This window comes from Miniopterus natalensis, chromosome 4, assembly GCF_054644295.1.
Source record: "Miniopterus natalensis isolate mMinNat1 chromosome 4, mMinNat1.hap1, whole genome shotgun sequence".
NCBI classification, from domain to species: Eukaryota; Metazoa; Chordata; class Mammalia; order Chiroptera; family Miniopteridae; genus Miniopterus; species Miniopterus natalensis.
This window is the reverse complement of record NC_142084.1, coordinates 64475325-64495695: the sequence shown is the minus strand read 5'-3', so window position 1 is coordinate 64495695 and position 20371 is coordinate 64475325. Positions and strand designations below refer to the sequence as shown.

The window sequence follows — 20371 nt, the reverse complement described above, 5'->3', positions numbered from 1 at the left end:
GGGACCCTGGGCTGTGGAGCTAGGGTCTGAGGCCTGCAGAACGGTTCCCGTAGATGTCCACGTCCTCACCCCTGGAACCTGTGAATGTTACTTTATGTGGCAAAAGGAACTTTTGTGATTAAGGACCTTGAGATGGGAGATTGTACTGGATTTTCCAGATGGAACCAGTGTCATCAAAGAGGTTCTTATACATGGAAGGAGGAGGCAGAAGAGATAGGAAGATACTATGCTGCAGGTTTCAAAGATGGAGTAAGAGGCCATGTGCCAAGGAATGGAGGGGCCTCTAGAAGCTGGAAAAGGCACAGAAATGGATTTTCTCCTGGAGCTTCTAGAAGGAACCAGCCTTGTCCAGACCTGTATTTTAAAGTAGTGAGGCCATGTCAGATATGACACCTAGAACTGTAAGAACAAGTTTGTGTTGTTTTAAGCCAGTTTGCAGTGACAGGTTACAGCTACAGGGAACTAAAACAGGGAAACCCAAGACCTGGAACGTCAAAGATACTCAGCCCTGATCACACCCAGGATGTGAGATGCCCCCTTCACCACTCACCTGGGTCATACCTCTCCTATTACCCCCAGGTGGGCTGCTGGCTCTAGTTCCTGTTAGATCTGTTAGATTCTCCCCTGCATGGAGGCCTGGTGGCTGGTTCTCTGGACATTGCCAGCTGGGTGATGCTTCAAGGTCCCAAATGTGGGTTTTTATATATATATGTATGTGTGTGTATATATATATATGTATATGTACAGGTATATATATATGTACATATATACGCACACACACATACATAAATGTTTAATTCTCACCTGAGGAATGAGGATATTTTTTCCCATTGATTCTGGAGAGAATGGGGGCAGGCGAGAGAGGGAGGAGAGAAACATCCATGATTGGTTGCCTCCTACATATGCCCTGATCGGGGGCAGAGATTGGATCTGCAACCCAAGTACGTGCCCTTGACTGGGAATCGAACCAGCTACTCTCCAGTGCACAGGCACGCGCTTTAACCACTGAGCCACGCTGGCCAGGGCCCAAATGTGATTTTCAAAGCAAAACTCCCTTGTAATCCCCTCAGCAAGCAAGTTTCCCCCATGTATGCCCTTGCCTCACACAGATGTGGGACCCACGCCTATCTCCTTTGCTGCCATATCTTGGGAACCCAGCATGGCCTCACCCCTGTCACTTAGGTCCTATGTCCCCTCTCTGTCCCCAGCTGCTGCTAGGGCTCAACTGCAAGTTGTCAGTTGTCAGATATCCAGCTAAAACAGGCTTAAGGGGACTTGACAGGTAGTCATGTCCACAGGTGTAACATTATGTACCTCTATCCTGTGCACACACCTGTATTCAGCTACACCCTGCCTCCAGCAGGAGGTCCTGGCCAGGGCTCATGCCCTCACTCTGCAATGGGTGTTTCTCAGCCCCACCCATATAGGGCCCCTGAAGGATTAGGGTGTTTGTGGGAGTGGAAAACCTGGGGAGTCTTGGCTACCAGACAGCAACAGGGTTGAGTTGCTGTCTGGCTGTATCCAGCTGATATGAACTGTTCTGCACATTGATATGCCTGCTGGCTCTTCTTACATTGAGGCAGGAACAAAAACAACTCGATATGAAGGGTTGGCAGGACAGGAGTCCAGGTTGGATGGTATGTGTGAACTCTGCCAAAACATCAGCTCCCTGAGTCCAACATATGCTCAGATGCCTGTCATGCTGTCACTGCCCCAATATGGGGCTGCTCCAGGTCCTTCGGGAACAGGGCTCCAGAGTCTAGCTGGCTCCACTCAGTTTCAATACTCTTCTGTGGTGTGGCCTGACCCAGAAGTCCATCTGGAAGCCAGGATTCAGATCTCAGAGGCCCAGAATACGCCCTGCTCACCTCCCAAGGGGCAGGAGGAACTGATGGGCACAAGTATCTGCTGAGAAGCCATACCCTGAACTAGGTCATTGGGGAGGCAGAGGATTTCACAACAAAGAGATAGGACAGTGCTTTTGCAAAGTGGAAAGCTTGATACAGATGCCACAATACGTGAGGTAGAAGGAATGGACACCTCACAGCACAGAACGGCACCAGGCTCAGGCGACAAGTTAAGGTACACACTCACAGAAACAATGTGTTGAAAAAATGACAAACCAGGTCAAGGCTAGACAATAAGTTTATACACGTCCATGTCAGTCCCGGTGCCACACTACACCGGCAGGGCTCCAATTCATTTATAAGCATTTCATCATAGTGCCTGCTCAGGATCCTTAGCACACAATTAGGATTCCCCGTACAGGCCAACACATTGCAATAATGCTTTATTAAAGGGCAGATTAATACGCAGCTTTCGGGGGAAATTTTTACAAATAACAAAAAGAATGAGTCAAGCATCCTATATACTTTCCAACCCTTGAGGGGGCATATGCGAAGCAGGACAAAGTGCTCTTTACACAGGAATCATAGGACTTTCAAGTATCTGAGAAGCATCTGAGAAAACCCTAACCATTCTACATAAACACACCCGCCAGTTTGCAGTGCTCAGGAGGGGCTGAGTGAGCTGGAGGGCATGGGGCTCTCGCTGGTGTCCACTCCCACAGGCCTTCCAGCTCTGGGAGTGGTTCCACAAGGGTCCTGGACCTCTGCAAGGAAAGAGAGGTAGGGCTTCAGTGGCTGTACCTGTGTCCCCAGGGCCTAAAACAGCTCTGGGAGCCTTCTTCGGGTAAGACCCCTTGATCCAACTGTGGTTAGAGAAGGGGCGTGGCTCTAGCTCCCAGACCTATCCCCCTTTTCTAGACAGATGTACTACTACCTTCCCGCCCTCAGGCAGCCCCTGTCCCCTCTTCAGCTCATTCAGAGGAAGAGCCAAATCTGGGCCTGAAGCCTCTCAGCAAAGGGGAGGAAACTAGGACACCAAGGTCAAGTGGCTCTGTCAAGGACTTCAGGTTCCCTGAGCCCGGCATCACTGCTATTCTCCTCCCTGGAGAAGCTCAGAGGCACCTCACTGGTGCCAGGAACCCTACCTTCTGGACTCTTCTTCCCTGACACCTCCCATCCATCGTCCACCTCGGCAGCAACCAACCTTCAGTTCTTTGGTCTCCTAAATGTAGCTTAGGAAACCAAGTCAGATCCTCCAGGGCCTGGATTGGACCCAACTGCCCATCCCACATTAGACCAGCTCACCAAGTGTCTTTCAGAGTCTTTTAATTCAACCCCCGTTATATATAAAAGAGAGCCAGTGAAAAGGTGAGAATAGGGTGCACACTCTTCCCCCTGCTGCCAGCCTACATTAGAAGAGGTTCTGGGGGTCTTTCTCACCAGAAACATCTGAGATGTTCATCATCACACAGTCACCATCTTCCTCCTCCTCCTCCTCCGTGTCTGCCTGGAAGCCATCCAGGTCCCCAGCTCCAACCTGAACAGACAAGGGGGCACGGGCCGTTAGCATGGGCGCTTTGGGGCAGAGCAGTGTATGCCCCTCCTGCTACATGTATCTATACTTCTGACCTCCTTTACTGTTCTGGCAACATATTGAAGGAGTCCATTTGATAGCCGATGACCAAAGGAAACCTTGGGAAGTTCCCTCCAATGAACTAATTCAGAGCTCTGAAAAGTATCACTATCTTATTTACCTCATTACAAAAATAACTTGTGAACTGTTTTTGAATTAGAATTCTGGGTTTCTGGTTTGGTTTGAAAAAGAAATTGACAAAGCACACACTTTCTTCAAATTTATTACTTGAAATAAATGGCTGAGAGCCCAGTCGGTTAGTGCTTTCTCTGTCCCTTCTGCCTGATGCTTGACAACTCTCAACTTATGTTTAGACCAGTTTGGCCAGTGTGGGTACTACCTGGGCAAATGTGGACAGAAGTCAGGACAGGAGGGACAGGGGACAGCAGGAAGGCCTCTACGGGGGCTAGAATTTCCAAGATTCTTGGGCAATTTTCATTGGTATTCAGCAGAGGGGACAGACAGACTGTGGAAAGTAGCAGAACTAATTTTAAACATTAACCACCCACAGGAGTGCTCACTCTCTGTAAATGGACAAGGAACTGGCAGAGACAGGAACAGACTTATTTCAATAGAGAAGCTACTTCTGAAAATACTCTGAAGTTCCTGTGCTACAAAAATCTCCATTTGCCTGGAAAAGGGATGACAGAGCAGCAAGATTTGCAGATTGGGTTCCTGACCTAGTTGGCAGACTGGGCTCAAGTTTGGGGCATCATCAGTTCCTGGTGAGTACGCTTCATGCATCACAGAGATAGGAATTGTCCCTAGAGCAAAAGCAGGAGCTGCCACTGCAGGATGCTGAGGGTGATTTCTAACTACGCGTTCTAAAGAACTGATCACAGAAGAGCAGACAGCCTAGCTCTCAACTATGTGGATTTGGGGATATTTGTTTGGGTCTGTTAGGCAAAAAGAACAGGGATTTCTTCATAGCCTCCCCTGGTTACTGGGCGCTCCAGGCAGGAAACACAAGTATAGAGGAATGACTATCTATAACCCTCCAGACACAGGACAGGCTATACAATATTCTACAGTGAAAATTTAGGATAACACCCTGAGCCCATTGTGCTGAACTGTCAGCAGCTTATTTATTTATTTATTATTATTATTTTTTAAAATATACCTTTATTGATTCCAGAGAGAGGAAAGGAGAGGCAGAGAGAGAGACAGAAACATCAATGATGAGAGAGTCACTGATCAGCCGCAGCCCGCAACCCGGGCATGTGCCCTGACCGGATCAGCAGCTTTTTTAAAAAGATGTTTTTATTGATTCAAGAGAGAGAGGAAGGGAAAGGGATACAGAGAGAGAAACATCAATGAGAGAGAAACATCAGTTGGCCACCTCCTGCACACATACCTACTGGGGATCGAGCCTGCAACGTGGGCATGTGCCCTTACTGGGAATCAAACTTGTGACCTGGTTCACAGGTTGACACTCAACCACTGAGCCACACCTGCCAGACTGTCAGCAGTTTATTGTAATGGGAAAGCTCATCACCCTGCTGTCACTGCTGCATGTGGTGGACGCAGAGATGGAAAACGAGGAACATGTGAAATGGGCAGGAGTTAGAGATATTTGGCAACTGTCAAGAACTCCGGCTGTGTAACAATTGTTCTTTTAGTTTTGTTTTGATTATAGAATATATTTTACTGGAAAGGGGAAAGAGAACTTCTCCCCATTTTATTTATTTAAAAAAAAAAAAAATATATATATATATATATACACACATACACATATTTTTTCTCCAGAGAGGGTGGAAAGGAGAGAGACAGAGAAAGAGACATTGATGTGAGAGAGACACATCGATTGGTTGCTTCCCACTCGTGCCCTGACCTGGGATTGAGCGTGCAACCGAGGTACGTGCCCTTGGCCAGAATAGAACCCAGTACCCTTCAGTCCTTGGCTTGGTGCTCTAACCACTGAGCCAAACCGGCTAGGGCACCTCTCCCCACTTTAAAATAAAACCTAGGCCCACAGATCTGAATCACTCTGGTGCCAGAGACACCTGGTGGCAAAGTTGGTGTCTCACCCCAGCCTGTTCATCTAACTAAATCATATCTTGTAAACTCAGGGTTTAATGCTGATTTTTGAACTCTAAATGAAGATTTAAAAATTCTCAACAGCCCGGCTGGCGTGGCTCATTGATTGAGCAATAACCTATGATCCAGGAGACTGCTGTTCATTTCCCAGTCAGGGCACATGCCCAGGTTGTGGGCTCGATCCCCAAAAGGGGGCATGCAGGAGGCAGCCAATTAATGACTCATCAATGTTTCTCACTCTCTCCCTCTCCCTTCCTCTTTCTGATATCAACAAAAATCTATTAAAAAAAAGAAAATCTCAACAGCCCTAGCCAGTTTGGCTCAGTGGTTAGAGCATTGGCCTTTGGACTGAGGAGTCCCGGGTTCAATTCTGGCCAGGGGCATGTGCCTTGGTTGTGAGCTCGATCCCAAACCAGGTCAGGGTTGTGTGGGAGGCAGCCAATCGATGTTTCTCTCTCTCCCCCCTTCCACTCTCTCTGAAAAGCAATGGAAAAAAATATCCTTGGGTGAGGATTAAAAAAATAAATAAAGATAAAATAAAAACATTTAAAAAAAAAAACTTCAACAGCAAGGCCCGACCAACTCTAAAATATTCACACACATTTATAGTTTAGCTACAACTACTTCTGAGGGTGCAGAAATACCAGTCAGCAACTTCCCCCCAAAATGTAGGGTAAGTGTTCCACATGCTCCTCCAATCTTCCATTCTAGAAAGTTGTACCTGTCTCCCACTTTGTGTCAGCACTGTGTGGTGAGAGGCCTTACACATGTATCCCCCAAGTCAAGACAGGGGCAAAGGGTGGTAAGTTCTCATTTCCCAGCCTCTCTTACAACTCAGAGTGGCTGTGCCTAAGCATTTTGGCCAGAATGAGACAGGTGGAAGTCAGCTGGGGTGACAGTCCCTTTCCAGCTAAATACACAGGCTCAGCCACCCTCATCCTGCTGGCTAGCCACATACTAAGGAGGGAGCGGGAGATAGAAGGACCTGGCTACTGGAGTAGGGTGTTACATGAGCTCAGGACTAGTTGCTGGAGACAAACCCCCACAACATAGGGGCTCTGTTACCTGAGAATGGATATAGTCCTGTGGGATCAGGGCTGTCAAGTGCTCGAGTGCTCCAAGGAGCAGGGGTGAGGCTGATTGCCCACAGAACTGTTCCCAGAACATCCCAAAGAGCCAGCATCCACTGTGCTGGCCCATGCTGTGGTCCTGGAACTTCCCAAAGGATTCCCTGAGAAAGGGCTTTGAAATGCAGACTTTAGCCCCCTACCACTTACTGAATCAGTTATAGAGGCCAGCATACCCAGATCTTCTAAGGTTTTAACCCCTTTCCTGCACAGTGCTTCTGCAACAAGGAGTGGAGTCCATAACAACTGCATAGGGCTGCTGCTATATGTGTATCATCGGGTGACATGCCCCGTTTCACTGATTCCCAGGCACACATTTTCTCCTATATCTACCTCTGACCTGGGAGAGCACACCCTGGCTTAACTTCTTTCCCTAGAGGCTCAATTAGAGAATGAAGTTTTTTACCATCAATGAAATGCGGGAATTCCCATAAGGTGCCTAGCACAGTGCCTGGCATGTAATGGGGCAAAACCACTGCTTTTCATGTAGGAAAACACAGGCTATGAACACAAATGAGGATGACTATGAGAAAAGCGAAGATCAAGAATGCAGCTGAGCCCCCACATGAGACCGTGTGGGATTCCAAAGCACCCTAATGAACACCACCCTAACAGACAATAGCACAAAGGTGCCTGAGGGAGAGCTGATGGGGCGGAGGCCTGGGAATTCTACTTGTGAGTTCACACAAAGGTATCTTGCAGCACCACTCATTTTCAAATCAGGGGTTCCTAGATTGCTTCACCCAGAATAGCCACATGTGGGTTCCTTCTAAGACTGGGTTAATAATGAGATAAACTACAAAAGGTACTGTGTAGCTCAAACACCTAATGGATCTAATGAAGCTGATCATTTCAGTCCAAGGCCCAAGGAGAGAAGTGTTTGGGGGTCTGTGGCCCAACTCCTCACCCAGTGGGCTCCCCACAGCACCAAGGTGCATCCACAGGCAGGCTGAGCTATGCACACAAGTGCTCACAGACAGGGGCTCTGGGGTGACAACTGGCATTGGACTGTTCTGATGGTCCCTCTTGCTGTGACAGTTTAAGATTTACTGTCACATTCCAGGAGCAATTTCTTTTGCTTCCTTGCCCTGATGACTTTATTTTCTAAGTCTCATAGTAACTCATGTCAGAGGATCCGGGGCTGGGAGCGAAGAGTAAAGGGGGCATACACAGACTCTCCTCCTGTTACCACTGCTACAGCCCTCAAAGCACAGCTCCCGCAGCAGCACTGCCCTCCTGAAGAGGGCTCTGGATGTGAGTGGGAGACCTAGCTCTTATCTCACCATTAAAATCTGTAAGTCTGTGAGATGCCGACCCAAAGTGAGGACCTAAATTGAGGTTCCATCAAGCCTTGAAAAGACATGGTGGAAACGTAAATGCATATAACTAAGTGAAAGAGCCAATCTGAAAAGCCTACATACGGTATGAGTCCAACAATGTGACATTCTGGAAAAGACAAAACTATGGATATGGTAAAAGGATCAGTACTTGCCAGGGGTTAGGAGGGAAAGAGGATGACTAGGCAGAGCAGAAGATTTTTAGGGCAATGAAACTCTTCTGTGTGATACTGTAATAGTGGGTACACGTCATTATACCTTTGTCCAAACCCATAGGATGTGCACAACCAAGAGTGAACCCTGATGTCAACTATAGACATTGGATGCTAATGACATGTCAACGTGAGTTTATTGACTCTAACAAGCATAGGGTTCTGGTGGGGGATGTTGATAGGGGAAAAGGCTATGCATGTGTGTGTTGAGGGAGAGGTAATATGGGAAATCTCTGTATCTCCCCCTCAATTTTGTTGCCTAAATTTTTTTTCTTATTCCTCACCCAAGGATATTTTTTCCATTGCTTTTCAGAGAGAGGGGGGGAGGGGGGGAAGAGAAGCATCAATGTGACAGAAGAGACACATTGATTTGTTGCCTCCTGCTCGAGCCCCGACCAGGACAGAGCCAATAACCAAGGTATGTGCCCTTGGCCAGAATTGAACCAAGGACCCTTCAGTCTGCAGCCGACACTCTTAACTACTGAGCCAAACTGGCCAGGGCTGTTGCCTCAATTTTGCTGTGACTCTAAAAAATAAACTTTATTAAAAATAAAAATGCCACTTTGGGGGCCTCCCTGCCCCGCTCAGGCCCTCAAGCACCCTGCTGCTCACCTGGCCATCATGCCTGCGTTTTTTCATGAACTGGGTGATGCACATGCTTCCTGCTGACTTCCTCTTCAGCGAGATGGGTGTCCCCTGGCTGGGCCCTGCGGCAGGGACGCTGCCACTGTCCTCCTTAGTGGCTGAGGGCACCATGGTGATGTAACTCCACTGGCATGGCACAGGCAGGTGCTCCTGATCAAAGCTCTTCAGCACCTGTGAGTGGACGTACCAGCACATCCTGAAATCAGGCCTCTTCTCGTATACTGAGTTCTCAGAAATAATACGCTTGAGCCTGGCCTTGGATGGGACAGTGTTGTCCTCTCCGGTGGTGGGGGTCTGCGGGCGGGAAGAGCTGGGGCTTGGAGGGCTGGGGGAGCTGCTCTCAGGACTGTTAGTGTCCTTGCTGAGCAGTCCTTGGCGGCAGCACTCCTGGAATTCCCGGATGATCACTTTGCTTCCGTTCACATTCCCATGCAGCAGCGGGAGCAACTGGGCCAAGACTAGCAGGGAGAGGAGGGGACATGGGTAGTGTCAGACATGGAGAGAAAAGCAATAAACACTGCACATGGTTCCTGAACCTGTGGCCAAGATTGAGGGACACAATCAGCTTCAGGTGGCCTTTTAAGGATAGATTTAAGACACATGAACTTGCTCTGGAAGAGATTCTGTGAAGCCCAAACTTCACAAGGCATATTAATTCAGATAAACTATTGCATCTGACTTTATGCCCCTGTGTTTCCTTAGTAAGGGTCAGTGGTCCTTCCCAGCTTTGAAGAGTGAGGAGGTACAGGAGTTAGGAATGAGAGTGACCCTGGGCCAAGCACTCTGGGCCTGTGTCCTTGTTGATAAACAGGGCTAATTAAACTACCTGCCTTGTACTGCTATTGTGAATATCAGAGAAGGAACACATGTGCCAAGTGCTGGCCTTTGTGATTTGTTGAAAGAACTTCTAAATTATTAATTTACTCGCCTAAGAGGTCTTCTACCCTTGGCCCTGGACCAACCTGGGCCTCAGAGCAAGTGGGAGCCCAACCCCCTTCCACCCCAGCCCCAAGCCAGCACTCACTGTGCTGGTCCTTCTTCTTTCTCTTGGAGGCCTTGGGCGTCTGTTCCTCCTCGGAGAGGACTGTCTCTAGAAGGCATGCCGTGAACTGCTCTAGAACCTTCAGGTCAGCGCTGCTATCCTTATCTGCCGCCCAGACACAGCCAATCTTCACAGGCTGCAGCACGTGGAACCGCTTTCCCTTGGCTAAAAACTCATCCCACTCCTTGGCCTTCAGCTTCTGGCGGACCTTGTGGTTCTCAGGGTCAGCACACTCCTTGCAGGTGAGAGAAGAGATGCTTACTCAGGGTCCCACTCCCCTCAGCCCCAGGCTCTGCAGTCCCAGCCTTGGGGACAGTGAAGGAAAGAGCAAGTGGGTGCAGTTATTTGCAGGGTCAGGGAAAGGGCAGAAACATCTTCATGGCTCCCACAGTGTCCTAGTTGTCCCTTTTCTAACATTACAGGAGATCAATCACTCTAAGAGTTTTTCTAGATTGAATTGTAATTGGCACATTTGGTGTTTTAGAAGCGTCTATCCTGTCTAGCTGTGACTGACAAGTCACAGGTGTACAAGAGGCCTCTTAACGCCTCTCAATTTTCAGGTTAACAATGTGGTCCTGGGAGCTGTTGAATGAATCCAAAATCAACATGCCCAGTATAGTCACAGGGCTGGGTATCTCCCACACCAGATGATACCACTCTCTAAGACAGATGTGCTTATGGGTATGAGACACCAGCCTGCCTTATTAGTTGGCAATGTATACAGGACGCATGCCCTTGAAATATCACTTTGAGAAACAAAATCATTCCCCAAGCATATCCTACCTGTTACTATTTCCCTACTACCCAAACACCACAACCAACAGGCCTTTGGAACCCTAAATATGGCTTACTCAAAAGTTCAACCATGTGGCAAAATTAAAAAAAAAATTTTTTTTTTTTATATCTTTATTGATTTCAGAGAGAGGAAAGGAGATGGAGAGAGAGATATAGAAACATCAATGATGAGTCATTGATCGGCTGCAGCCCGCAACCCGGGCATGTGCCCTGACTGGAAATCGAACCCCGATCACCTGGATCCTAGGTTGACGCTCAACTGCTGAGTCATCACGCCCAGCTGGGTGTGGCAAAATTTAGAAAGTTGGTGGTGGTGGGGTAAACTTGAAGGGAAATGGGGGAACCTTCTGGAGAGATGGTAACTTCTATATTTTATATCTGGTGGTGGTTTCACAAATGTTGTCAATTATTAAAACTCATCAAACTGAATAATTAAAGAAAAAAAAAAGTTTGGTGAGCTGACTCACGAACCATAGTAGCTATCTGACCCAAGTTTCTTCTCACGCCCTCCTATCACTACAGATTTTCTCTCACCTTTGCAAATTCTCCCACCCTTCCAGACAAACTCTGGCTCAAGGTCTAGCATTCCGACAAATGACCACACATTGGGGCTCACCTTCATGGCTATCAGGGGTGAGATACATGTGGGACTGGCCATGGGTGGGCCGGGACCCATTGGTACTGTCCCCAGTTCAGCACCCACCAAGTTCTGGCCCCGGACTAAGCTATTCTCCGAGCCGGTAACCTCCCCATTCATCCACTCACCTCAGTTACTCCCTCGTCCTCAGACAGGTACCCATGGGGCACAAAAAAACCATCATCGTCATCTTCATCTTCTCCTACTTCATCATCATCATCCTCAAAAAAAAAAAAAAAAAGTTCACATATGGAAACAGAATACATGCTTCATTAAAAATTTAAACCTGTCTATGTCTAAGGAAGAAAAAAAGCCATCTACTGCTGTTGTTCCTATGGAAACCACGAGGATCAACCAAAACCCCATCAATTAATCCCCTTGTATTGCAGTGAGGGGTGAGGGCCAGGCAGAACACAAACAAGTAAAGTCACCCAGTAAGGCAAGAGGGAGTGATGGGGAAGTGGGTGAACCAGAGAGTGGGTGTGCCCCATCTAGAAGGGGTGACACTGCTCAGTAACAACCCACTACTGCCAGGTGGGCAGGCTACTATCACCAAATAAGGTATTCCAAGAGAAGCGGGGAATCCAGATGTGAACTGTTGGCTGACATTTTCAGACAACTCTGCAGGTGACACAGAAACTACATAAATGAATCCAGCCTAAGGCTGCTGTGGTTTTCTGGTGGAAGCTGCAATCATTCCAGTTCTGCACTCACCCCTTCACTGTGAGAGAGAGATTCTCCTGGCTCCTCCTCTTCCCACTCATCATCACTGTCCACCTCATAGTCCAGGAGCTTCTGAGAAAACAGACACACAATGTGTCATTGCCATCTCTCAGGGTTGGGAGGAAAAGGCAGAGCAGAAAAGCTAGAATACTTACGGAATGAAAGAGACCAGTGTAAAGGCAAACTGAGAAGGAAACACGGAAAGACAGGCGTGTCTAGACCACCGGAACTTCTGCTTGCATGCTCACCCTGTCTTGGGCCCAGGGATCCCTTGGATGGATGACCGTCGTCGTCTTATTCCATGTCCCCCAATATGCTGGTCGGTGATTCTCAGAAAACTGCAGGAGCTTCATCCTGCCAAACTTCTTCCTTTCAGGAATGCCATCTATTTTGCTGCTTTCCACTATCACCACGTCACTAAGGAGTAAGACACTGTGCTCAGTCACACACCTCCCCAGTGACAGTCACCCCATCTTCCTAGGGAAGCAGGCCACCAACAGTCTACAAAGGCAGGTAACCATTAAGCAGCAGTACCACCTGCTCCTGAAGAAGACTAAGGAACATTTATTCCAGAGACACAAAGCAAGGAGGAGGGAGAAACAAAAGTGCCACCACTTTGCTGCCCCATGGCACATCTGTGAGCAGGGTCATGGAGAGTAAGTGAATCATAAAGAACAGGGAAGCACCCCTCCAGGAAGCATGAAAACGAATCCTTCCCAGGATGCCAGGACAGGCAGTCTGCACTCCAAAAGCACAGCCCAGAGATTTCAGAGGCTCACAGGAAAGCACGAGAGAGAGGTCAGACAAAGCACTGAAACTAGGGCTTGAGACCTGAAAGGGAGATGACTAGCCCAAGGCCACGAGTGAGCAGTGGACCGAAGTCCAGAACTCTGCCAACAAGCAAAAGAGTAGTCTTCCCGGGGAACTAACCTGTTAAAAATGTCCGCATTCCTGTTAGAAACCACGGTGGGTCCAGATTTGAGGGGCCGCCGGCCTTTTAGATCTTTCAGGAAGGAGAAGTCGCCACTCTGTTGCTGCAGGAGCTGGTCTAACTGATCACAGAGGTCTTGGTCAAAGGCGGTCCGAAAACAAGGGGCAAGGACCATGTTCTCTTTAATTTCAAAAGGAGCAAACTTCCCACAGGAGCCAGCCAGGGTCTGAAATGGAGATGAGATGTGATGGCACACCTGGGTGATGGTCGCCACTCATCAGAGGCATTGGTGAGCCATAGCACATTGCATTTCAGATTCATCCAGATGGGCAAGTCAAAGGAGAGATGCTGTGTGATGACATTAACATAGGTTTCTGGAATAGGCAAAATTACAGGGACAGAACAGTGGTGGCCAAGGGCTGGTGGGGGAAGGAGGATAGTGGCTATGAGGGAGCCAACAGGAATAACAGAAACACTACAGATCTTGATTATCCCAGTGGCTGTATGGACTTATACAATGTCAAAACTCATTCAACAGTACTCCTGGAAATGGCAAACTTTACTGAAAATTACACCTCAATAAATCTTTTCTCCTTTTTTAAAAAAAAAAAAAAAAAAAAGACAATAAGACCTGAGCTCCCAGGTGAGGAAACCAAGACCTGGAGAGTGACTAGCTTACCAAGAGCTACAACCACTATGATACAAGATGGCCTTCAACACAGGGCCGATTTCAACACTGAACTTTGACATTAACCTGAAACACTGGTGTCTGTGTCCTAAGAATCACACACTGTAAATTCTGAGAGGTTTGATTTCCCTGCTCAGGCTCCTTCAGCATTTTTAATGTCTGTCAATGGATCCAAAAACTGGCAGCACATGAGGGTGTGGGAAGTCAGAAGGACAGTCGACATCTATGAAGCTTGACATAAGAAAGCCAATGTTTCACCTCAGCAAGGAAAGAACAGCTGAGGCCAGTAGGACTATAAGAAATCCTGAAGCCCAGCACAGACCCGTGTTCTCTGGGATGGGATGCAGGCCCAGTGTTCTTTAAAGCTCTCTGGTGATGCCAACATGCACCTAAGGCCAAGAACCAGCTGACTGTTCTCATTAACAAGCAGGCACTGGGAACACCAGGAATCCATATGGGGAAAAGGGCCATGCCCCACACCACAGGCATAGAAAATTCCAGTTAGGATAAAGAACTAGACATAAAGAAACAAAGCCTAAACTAAAAAAACCAAAACAAATGAAAACCTGAAAAAATTAGAACGCATCTACACCATAGGGTAGATAGGCTAAGGCTTTCCAACCAAAAGCCAATTGCCATAAAAGAATAAAAATGTTGACATTAAAACAAAAAAATTACAACAAAAGACACCAAACAAGTGTAAGGGGAAGTTAACAGACTCAAAGTATTTGCAGTGTATGTATCACCAAGGATGAAAATCCTGGCTAGCCCAGCCGGGCGTAGCTCAGCGGTTGAGCATCGACTTAGGATCCAGGCGATCAGGGTTTGATTCCCGGTCAAGGCACATGCCCGATTGCGGGCTGCAGTTGACCAATGACTCTCTCATCATTGATGTTTCTATCTCTCTCTCTCCCTCTCCCTTCCTCTCTCTGAAATCAATAAAGATATATTTTAAAAAAATAATAAAAAAAAATCCTGGCTATATAAATAACTCCTAGAGATCAGAACAAAAACCCAAACCTATAAAGAAGTAAAATGGCAAACAAACTAAAAAGATGCTCAACTACCCTAGACATCATGAAAAAATGTAAACTGAAACAAGGATATCAATTTTTTACCCATCAGGTTGGCTAAATTAAAAGAAAAGTCGTGCTTTGGCCGGTATGGCTCAGCTGGTTGGGCGTTGTCCCATTGCTGGTTCAATTCCTGATCAAGGCACATACCCAGATTGTGGGTTCGATCACAGATCGGGGTATACACAGGAAGCAGCTGATCAATGTTTTTCTCTCACATTGATATTTCTCTCTCTCCCTCTCCCTTCCTCTCTAATAAAAAATAAAATAAAATAAAGTAAAAAAGCCATCACATCCAGTGCTGGTAGCAGACAGGGAAGATTGTATTTTCATGTGTTTTGGGGAATGTACACCAGCATTTCCCAAAGGGAAGGAACTTGGACAATAACTAAAACAATCTTGCTGAAGTATGTACTCTAGGACCTAGCAGCAAGCCTACCCACCAGCTGCCATCCTAAAGGAAGGCACATGAGCACAGAGGCAGGTAAGAAACACTCATGGCACCGCTGATAGGGGATCAATAGGTGAATGGATCTATATACTGTGATACCATCCACATTATGAAATATCATGCAGCAACAAAAAAATTAAAATAGACTCAAATGTGCTGACCTGGCAAGAATCCAAGTTACAGCTATGTAAACAAAGCAGTAACATCATAAATTCAAAATGATCCTGATTTATGTGTATACAAATGCACAAATATACAAACAGATCTAAATTCAGAAAGATCTGGAAGGAGACTCTTGCATTGAAGATGAGTTATCTCTGCAGTATGGAGGAAGAAGGGAAGAGGAGATCTGGGATCTGCACACGCAGATATTTCAGAGGGTGACTAGATGCCAGACTGGGGAAGGAAATTCTGGGCTCTTGTTTTAGGCTTAATCTTGCTTCCCATCTTGTGCATAAAGTCCTGAGGGTAAGGACTAGATCTTTTCTTATACCTTCTCACATAGCCCCTCACATACAACTGTTCATGAAGCAAGCCCTAAACACCCAACAGTTTTAGCAAATGAGCCACTTTTTCCTTTTTCAAGGACATAGCAAGAACCTCTAAGCTCTATCAGAAACAGAAGCTCCCTGTGCAAGCAGAGGGCCTCTGGTCAGAAGATACCCTTTTATATTTCCAAAGGAAGAGCCTGACAGACACAAAAAGCAAAGCCAAATAAAGCTGTTGCTCACCTTAGGGGCCTGTGGAGTCTTTGGTTTCTGGAAGAACCTCGTGATTTCGGCTTTCTCTGCTTTAATGCGCTGCAATAAAATACATGAGGAAATGAAAAAAAATTTGTGTTTTCAAACACACAAAGGCCCCTAGAACTAGCCTCTTGTGCATTTTTAAGTTGAAAGCATTATTTTGATGTTAACTCTCAAAACCTATCAACCCTCAACTGGATACCAAACAATCTCGAAGTGTCAGAGGTGCTCTTGTAGACAGAAGGGCTGGGGTGCTGAGCCAGCAGGCACATGACAGGCCAGCAACGACAATATACAGAAACATGTACACACACACCAATCCCCGTGGGGCCACTGGGTTTCCCATGACCTGGGGAACACTGGGCAGCAATAGGCAAAAATCCCGTTTTTGATGATTCCAGGATCCACTTCTCAAAAAGACTAGAATATAGAGTTTTGGGAGGATGTCTACCTTTTCTTCTTCTCTCAACCGTTTCTCCTCTTCCTTTTTCCTCTTCTCCTCCAGCTTAGCCCTAAGGGACATGAAATTCAGTTTCAGCCAACCAGAGCCCAATGCACATAAAGCCCGTGTCCCCGGACAAAAACCCATGAGTCAGTTAGGGGTCTGTGTCCCTGGAAGACAGAGGCGGGAGGAGAGGGGAAGAGGCACCAGGGCAGAGGCTTCTTTCATCCCTTCCTCTGGGAAGATACAGAAAGAGAGGGAAGGAGGCAGCAGCCTGGTCCACAAGTGCTCAGGCAGCGCTTGGAAGGACACTTACTCCAGGGCTTCCTGCCGCTCCTTACGCCGCTCCTCCTTGAGTCTCTGCTTCTCTGCCTTCTCCTTTTCTTCCTTCTCCCTTTTCTCGCGCCTCTCCTTCTCCTTTAGTTCCTTCTCTTCCTCCCTCCTCTTTCTGGCTTCTTCCTTGGCCCGCTTGGCCTCCTCCTTCAGCTTCTCCTTTTCCTCTTTTTCGGCCTGTAACTTCAGCTGCTTGCCCAAACGCTCCTTATCCTGCAGCCAAGAGACAATTCGACAGCTGTGTCCCCAGCAGACCTCCAGGGAAGGGTCAGGTCAGCATCATGGCAATGATGAGTTCAAACAGAAAGGGAAAGAATGAAGAAACCAGCTCTAGGAGAACCCTGGTGGTCAACATCCTTACATGGAAGTGATTTTTCCATCACATTTCCTTCTGTTGTGAAAATTAGGTACTGTTACGGACCCTTGTGGGCCATTCAAAATAAGATTTGTTTAAAATACCCTTCTTTATACATGGGGTGGAATTAATTTTTCACTTAAAGAAGGTTAACTAAGTACCCCTGGGATGCCGATGCAGGATGCCAGCTATTCGTTTGAGCTGCTTTTATTTAATCAGAAATCTGTAGTAAAGCCGTAGCCAGGTAGAGCATCATTCCAATACACCAAGACTGCAGGTTCAATCCCCAGTCAGGGCACACAGAGGAATCAACCAACGAATGCATAAATAAGTGGAATGACAAATGGATGTTTTTCTCTCTCTCCCCCTCAAATCAATAAATAAAAATTTAAAAAATAATCTGTGGTAAAATAATAAAGACACAAAAACACCTACACGTTTTGCCTCCCTGCCTTTAAAACAATAACATTTTTCTTCCTATCCCCCGCCAAACCATCCCAGATAACAGGGTTTATTTTATTTCTTTTAAAATGGAAGGTTGGATGAGGCAAGGATAGGGAACCTGATGGGTAAATCCTTAAAACAGTGGGGAACAGATGAGAACCATAAAAAATAAAACCAAAGAAAAAAGTATTATTTTTAATCTTTAAAACAATTACTCAGGTCCTGAGAAGAAGAGTAGATGTGAAGAAAGGACAAAGAGTAATTTGTATTACTAAGGAGAAAACAGCTAGTGCCTTTGCTATTTGTTAAAGGGGTAATGCATCATTTTAGCACATCAGTCCTTCATTCCAAAGAACTGGCATGTAGTCTGAGACACTGAGTTATTATAGAATCTTGAATTCATGTGACCAGAAGAGCAGTAAGGCTCTAACACAGAACAAGGTAACTTTCAAGGACCATTACATTACCACCAAAAATGGTCTTCCCGAGGTGAAGAGCCCAACAACTCATCTTTCAGTCTGGGTATATGATTATGCCTCACCTCTAGAGAATATTCTACCTTCTCCTCTGATAACCCTTTGGTTGCTTTAATAAAAGCCACAGAGCCCGGCTGGGCGTGGCTCAGTGGTTGAGCATTGACCTAAGATACAGGAGATCAAGGTTTGATTCCTGGTCAGGGCACATGCCCGGGTTGTGGGCTCAATCCCGTCGGGGGTGTGCAGGAGGCAGACAATCAATGATGATTCTCTCATTATTAATGTTTCAGCTCTCTCCCTCTCCCTTCCTCTCTCTAAAATCAATATATATTTAGCCCGGCTGGGCATGGCTCAGCGGTTGAGTGTCAACCTAGGATCCAGGCAATCGGGGTTCGATTCCCGGTCAGGGCACATGCCCGGGTTGTGGGCTCGATCAATGACTCTCTCATCATTGATGTTTCTATCTCTCCTTCCCCTTTCATCTCTCTGAAATCAATAAAGATATATATATTTTTTTAAATTAAAAATCAACATATATTTTTTTAAAAACGAAAAAGCCACAGAGGCCCAGCCAGCGTGGTTAAGTGGTTGAACGTCAACCTATGAACCAGGAAGTCATGGTTTGATTCCAGGTCAGTGCACATGCCCAGGTTGCAGGCTCGATCCCCACTAGGGGGTATGCAGGAGGCAGCCAATCAATGAATCTCACCATTGATGTTTCTGTCTCTCCCTTCCTCTCTGAAATCAATAAGAAAAAAGAATATAGTATTAAAAAAAAATAAAAGCGACAGAGGCTGTTAGAGATGTTTGAATGTTCAATTCTTGCCAAGTATCCTCGGCACCTTCACCTGACACATAAGATACTTAAGAAGGTGCCTGGTCTGGATCTAGTAATGAGACTAACAGCTCCCCAATGCTCAGTCAGAAGACAGAAGACTTTGTAAATCACAGGTGGATCATATAAATCAGGTCTCTTCAGCCATACTTGAGTCCTGTCTCCACTCCCACGCACATGTGGCCATCTCTGAAATCCCAATGGAGAATGAGACAAACTCTAAAGAAGTCATCAAAATCAAACCTACAAAAATCAAACACAGCCTTAAGATGGGTGGCATATGAAGCACTTGGTGAACACACAGCCAACTGTCATCAGTGCCCATTCCGTGAGCTGGCATGGGAGGGGAGAAACTCGATGGCTTTCTCTGTTCTTCATGGCAATAAAAAGAAGGGCCCTGCACTGCTGTGTGGGAAATGTGGTCATCCCCAGATAATAGAATCCATGACTCAGCAGTGGATCACTAAGTAATAATCACCCACTGAAAGCAGGGGTCACCAAAATGCTACAGCAAGTGGAAAGCAATGGAACCTAAATCTACTTGTAGGAGCCTGGGATGCAAATAAAGGGACTAGGTTCTTGTGAAGACAACTTTAAGCTACAATAAGATACACAATTATTATGATAATAATAATAGATTAGAAAAGTCTACATGCAAGGCTAAAAATGACACAATCTACAAAGCCCAGTTATGTAAAATTAAGTAAGAGTCACAATGAGCGTCAGGATAAGCCAGGAAAGGTAAAAACTGGGATGAGGGAAGTGCAAAGGGTTTAGTTTATATTTAATGCAAAAAGCACAGCAAGTTAACTTTCTACTTCAGGGGAAATGTCTTACTCTTTGTAGTCTCATCTTGTTCTTCTCAGCAGAACCTTTGACCAATTTCTTAGTTATCTGAAATGAAAGACATTTATCTTTAAACGTGGGCTGTTTCGGTGACTTTAACACATTGCACAGTCCTTGGGGAAGGGAAGAAAGGAACGAGTGACCCACACTATTAAGGACTTCTTTGCAAAACAAGAAAAATGGAAACATTTCCAGGTGACCAGTTGCCACCATACAGAACCAAAATGCCTTAGTGGAGTCATAAACTCCAATGAAGAACACACACGTGCGTCTGGGGATGAGAGGGTAGGTAGGGGAGGCAGATGACACAAATGAATGACAGGAGGGCCAAGCACAAGAAAAACAAGGAAAGCTAGAAAATAAAAGCAATGCAGACCACATGGAGTGATAAGATTTATAGCCAACTAGAGAGGACATGCTCTTACAGGTAATTTACGAGAGAATTGTCAATTTTATGTAAATTTTGTAGGTACTGTCTAAAAACTAGCACTATATGAATCAAAGAAAACATGTTGTCCGGCCAGGCAAGGCTCAGCAGTCAGCATCGACCTATGATCCAGGAGATTGTGGTTCAATTCCCAGTCAGGGCACATGCCCGGGTTGTGGGCTCGATCCTGTCGGGGGCATGCAGGAGGCAGCCAATCAATCTCTCATCATTGATGTTTCAACTCGCTCTCCCTCTCCCTCTCTCTCTAATCAATAAAGATATATTTTTAAAA

At 46.4% G+C, this 20371-nt stretch overlaps 1 protein-coding gene across 4 annotated transcripts in view; it reads right to left on the bottom strand.

Annotated features, from left to right (window-relative positions):
• Nucleotides 1-2127: 2127 nt before the first annotated feature.
• The window catches only part of CHAF1A (chromatin assembly factor 1 subunit A), a 28907-nt gene continuing 10663 nt past the window's right edge, over nucleotides 2128-20371 (bottom strand). For 3 of the 4 annotated variants that reach the window (XM_016197851.2, XM_016197849.2, XM_016197850.2), the window contains exons 4-15: nucleotides 19644-19700; nucleotides 16680-16909; nucleotides 16373-16433; nucleotides 15910-15978; nucleotides 12966-13192; nucleotides 12284-12452; nucleotides 12027-12107; nucleotides 11441-11533; nucleotides 9863-10115; nucleotides 8806-9296; nucleotides 3288-3384; nucleotides 2128-2611 (exon numbers count right to left, since the gene is read on the bottom strand). In XM_016197851.2, coding sequence (XP_016053337.2) covers nucleotides 2511-2611; nucleotides 3288-3384; nucleotides 8806-9296; nucleotides 9863-10115; nucleotides 11441-11533; nucleotides 12027-12107; nucleotides 12284-12452; nucleotides 12966-13192; nucleotides 15910-15978; nucleotides 16373-16433; nucleotides 16680-16909; nucleotides 19644-19700 — 1929 coding nt within the window. In that variant the 3' untranslated portion in view covers nucleotides 2128-2510. The remainder of the gene's footprint in view (nucleotides 2612-3287; nucleotides 3385-8805; nucleotides 9297-9862; nucleotides 10116-11440; nucleotides 11534-12026; nucleotides 12108-12283; nucleotides 12453-12965; nucleotides 13193-15909; nucleotides 15979-16372; nucleotides 16434-16679; nucleotides 16910-19643; nucleotides 19701-20371) is intronic. The other variant, XM_087816664.1, reaches the window with a different exon arrangement.